General features: G+C 41.1%; 1 protein-coding gene and 1 long non-coding RNA gene across 2 annotated transcripts; one reads left to right on the plus strand and one right to left on the minus strand.

Moving 5' to 3' along the window:
- Window positions 1–976: 976 nt before the first annotated feature.
- LOC143852379 (uncharacterized) lies at window positions 977–1,822 on the plus strand. Its single transcript, XM_077361761.1, has one exon. It carries the CDS (start codon window positions 977–979, stop codon window positions 1,820–1,822), a length of 846 nt encoding a protein of 281 aa, XP_077217876.1.
- Window positions 1,823–3,542: 1,720 nt separating this feature from the next.
- Window positions 3,543–3,964, minus strand: LOC143852547 (uncharacterized). The gene is made up of 3 exons (XR_013236792.1): window positions 3,909–3,964; window positions 3,734–3,834; window positions 3,543–3,659 (listed from the first exon to the last, which is right to left on the minus strand). It is a non-coding gene; the product is annotated as an uncharacterized LOC143852547 (long non-coding RNA).
- Window positions 3,965–4,250: the final 286 nt, after the last annotated feature.

Raw genomic sequence — 4,250 nt, forward strand, 5'->3', positions numbered from 1 at the left:
CACAGGATCCCATCATTTGACCCATGGTGATGCTTGAGTAGAGAATTCAGTTATACAACAGAGTAGATAACATTCTTTTTTGTTCCATTTTTAACGTGAAACTGACAATATACTGATAAATCTGATAAGTTTAACTACATTTTCATGAACAATCATACGACACAACCATGCTATGCTTCTTCAGTAAATAATCAGGCCCATGATACCTGCGGCACTTTATGGGAATCTGCTCTGTTGACCTGGTCAACCACCCCAGTTCAAGCCATTTTTTTCTGGTCCCACCATTGATCATCCTGTCATTAAAAAAGGCTCCTTACTAATAGAGGAGGGGAAAGAGATTCATAAGAATGAATTTCAAGTGTAAGGGCTGGATGGGTTACACTTCTAGAATCAATTCAATGGTCCAGATTTGTAGCAGGAGCAGGACAATGGAAGAACATGGTGTTGGTATACCCCGCAGTCAACTATGAGAGTTTACTCACTGATTTGATAGAATGAGGAACAAAATGAAATGGAAGAGATGGTGAGAAGATAAAGATAACAATATGAGGGAGTTGAGGACCGACTGACCAATGAGAAGGGACTAGGTCTTGTCCATGGGAGGGAGGAGCCAACGTAAAAAAGAAGGAGCCAAGGCCCCTAGTTGTAAGAACATTGAATTGGTAAAGCAGGTGGCTGCTGAGAGAAGGAAACCTTCAATGCTCTTTCAATTTAGTCAGCAAAAATGCATTCTGTAGATGAGGCAGCATTCGGATTTCTCTCAATAAAATACAATTGAAGTTCCTTGTAGTGAGCTCAAGTCTGAGACAACCCCATCAAATCCATCAAGGCAACCCTTGTAGTGAGCTCAAGGGTTGATGGTCCCCCTCAAGGCAACCCCATCAACCCTTGGAGAGCTCTTTTCCCAACTCAGCCTTCACCCTCTGTTTCTACTAAGCTTAAACCTTGTACCCCTGGAGATGAAGAAAAAGCTTCCATGGAGCTCTCATTTGTGGATGAGGAGACCAAGGAAGCAGAAGATCAATGGCTTAACTGTTTGGTGGGTTACTTCCTGGGGAGAAGGCCTTACTTCAACCATCTTAAAGAAAGCCTATCTCGCAAGTGGAAGCTAATAAGAGATCTCAATCTCTATACCCTTGAAAATGGTTTTTTCCTATTTAAATTCTCTAACCCTGATGAATGTTCTCGGGTTATCGAAGATTCCTCGCACAATTATGGAGGTAGGCCGCTAATCTTGCAACGATGGGAGCCAGGTATCTCTACTGAAAAGCAGCACCTCACCGAAGTCCCTGTTTGGATCCACCTGCCTGGCCTCCACCTCAAGTTTTGGTCCTCGCATTGTCTTAGTCAAATTGCTAGCTTAATTGGAAAACCTCTATACATGGACACATACACAACAGAGGCGACAAGGCTAAATTATGCTAGGATTTGTGTCCAAGTGAGTGCAGGTCAGCGACTTCCTGACTCTATTAAACTCAAGTCTTCAACGGGTGAAATGGTGCAAAGAATCTTATACGATTGGAGACCCAAAGCATGTGACACATGCTGTGATTTCTCTCACTCTACTGAAGAATGTAGCTTTCATCTCACCAAGATGCCATCTCAAGGCAAATTCGAATGGCGACCAGTTCATAAAGCAGTGGACCCTCCCAGGCAGCAAGCTCCTGACCCCAAAAAGCATCAATCCAGCAGTAAAAATCCTATAGAATCCCCAGCCAATCCTCATAGTAATTCCCATCCCCTTGATCTCCATAGAGGAAGCAGATATCAAGCTGAAGAAAGAGAACTCCAGCACCCTTCTTCAAATCTGATCTATATGTAAATCAGTTTGCTCTCCTCGATAATGTTTCCACCTATATAGATGATAATGATGAATCTTGGCAAACCGTTAGAAAGAAAAAAGGAAAGTCCCCAGTTCTACTTCTCCGTCCTTCTCCAACATGCATCCTACCTTCCCTTTCCAATCCTCCCCCTAAATTAGGTTAATTTCCTGGTTTCTGCAGGGGTTGGGGCTGCTTTTCCTTTGTTGCTGGGTTTCTTTTGCTTGCTTTGGTCTCTGTTCTCTTTATGTTGGGTTTCTGTCTGTTCATTGTTTTGTTTGGGTTTTTGGTGCTTGTGTTAGCCTTTTGGCTCCCTCCCGTCTGTGGGAGTTGCTTTCTAGCTCTTTTGTTTTTTTGCTTAGCCTAGTTAGGCTCCTTTGTTTCCCCCTTGCCTGTAAGGGGGTTGTCCTCTCGCTTCATGTATATCTTTGCCTTTTCTATTAATATCTCTGGTCGGGGTCCTGCCTAACCCCAGCTTACCCATAAAAAAGAAAAGAAAAGTCTGAGACTATTGTAGAGGATGCTTAAGGAGAACACAACATCCTTCTTGACTAAGGTATTAATTAACGGCTTATGATCATTCAATGATGAGGGACTGGGGGCAATGTTCTGGACTAGTAGCGGTACACAAGATCAATAGAGCCAATCACCATAGCGTGTGCCATGTGTACATGGACCAGACTGTTTCACTAAAAAAAAGTGGTAGCAAGGCTGTCTTCCTAATATAATTCTGTTTATCTTCACACACATGCTATGGTAACTGAATCCTTTAAACAAATCTGAGTGTCCATGTCATTATGACACTCCACGGATTGTATGTGTGGGTACAAGCGATCAAAAGAAAAATCATTACGCTATAACTAGCGTAGTTTCTTCAGAAATTGTATCTTTTTTTGAAGGGTTGTATGCCTCAGAACGTTCGTTCGTTCTCCGATGAGATAAAGCTCTTGGGATGGATGGATTTTGTATGGCTTTCTTCCATGAATTGTGGATGAGGATGAAAAGGATATTCTGGTAAGTGTTCAATGAATTCTACCATGGTGAGTCTTGGAAGAACTAAAGGAGCTACATGCATTACCCCAATCCATACGAAGGATGGTGCGGATAGAATTAGCCACTACCATCCAATCAGCCTGGTTGTTAGTGTTTACAAAATTATGGCAAACATGCTTGATAATCAGCTTCTTAATTGCTGGGTAACATCATATCATTTTCCGTAAGTGCTTTCATTGTGGGCAGACAAATAATTGATGGAGTACTGTTGGCCAATGTGTATAAATTCTTATCAATATCATAGGTGTGGGAGAAAGGGCGTTTTGTGTAAATCGATATGGAAAAAATCTACGTCTCTCTCTCTCTCTAACACACACGAGAGAGAGAGAGAGAGAGAGAGAGAGAGAGAGAGAGAGAGAGAGAATTTTCTTTGGCTTAAGCTTAGGCTTCTATCCTCGTGAACAATTTTTTCGTAGGGGTTTAATTAAAAACGTCTAGAGGCCTTCAACAACGAGACCCCCTTTCTCCATTCTATTCACAATTATGGTAGACACCCTTAGTAGAATGATGCAGAACACCAAAACCAGAGGGATGATGATCAAGGGCATCATAATTGGGAATCCTGGAGTGGAGATTTTTGCCAAGTAATGAGAGTCAACACCCAAAGTCTATTAGGAAAAAGAGATTATATAAAAGCAATAGCTACACTGAAGATACAGAGAAAAGGTCATACCTCATTTAGACTCCCAATTTGTTATCTGACTCCTTCAATGCACGGACAAGATGGATTATTTGATATTGAAGCTTTGCATTTTCTGCTGCAAGTTTCTGAAGCTCCTTCGAAGCCTAGATGATAAAGAGAATTAGCATTCTTGATTGAGCGTGAAAAAAGAAAATAGAACATTCACACTAAGAACCACCTTCTCTTGTTCAGCTATTTGCTCGGCTTTTGCATTTTCTAGCTTTGTTTGAAGTTCTTTCACAACTGATGACAACTCCTCATTTACAACATTTGGACCACCTACAAATTTAATAAGCTTTTGGTTTCCATTTATTTCAACAGAGCCGGAATTGAATGACATAACCAGAGCTCACCTTCTTTATTAGCAAGAGCAGCTTCAATCGTCGTTAGGCGTTCCTTTAATCAAAATATACGCAAGTTAGAGCACCACTGGCAGTTTTTTCTAGCCAAGATGTTTGGCAGATATTGATATAGAACATGCATATGATCTTCATAAAAAAACAGGCATGAACAAAGTATGAAAAACATAAAAAAGTCGAGAAGAACGCATTTGGCAATCCAGAGTTCCAGACCCATGAAGTCCGTTTCTCCAAATCTTGCCTTAAAGTGGTAAAAAGTGTGATTTTTTTACGTGACACAGGGTTGTTTTGAACAATCCTCATTCTCTTGTTTATGTCCATTTTGTCTGCTCAAAA

Source organism: Tasmannia lanceolata, unplaced genomic scaffold (genome assembly GCF_043159265.1).
Source record: "Tasmannia lanceolata isolate RefF3 unplaced genomic scaffold, GAP_Taslan_0.1 ptg000019l, whole genome shotgun sequence".
Lineage (NCBI taxonomy): Eukaryota > Viridiplantae > Streptophyta > Magnoliopsida > Canellales > Winteraceae > Tasmannia > Tasmannia lanceolata.

What these genes read in the sequence shown, in the direction of transcription:
- LOC143852379 (XM_077361761.1), top strand. Translation starts at nt 977, where the DNA reads ATGGAGCTCTCATTTGTGGATGAGGAGACCAAGGAAGCAGAAGATCAA.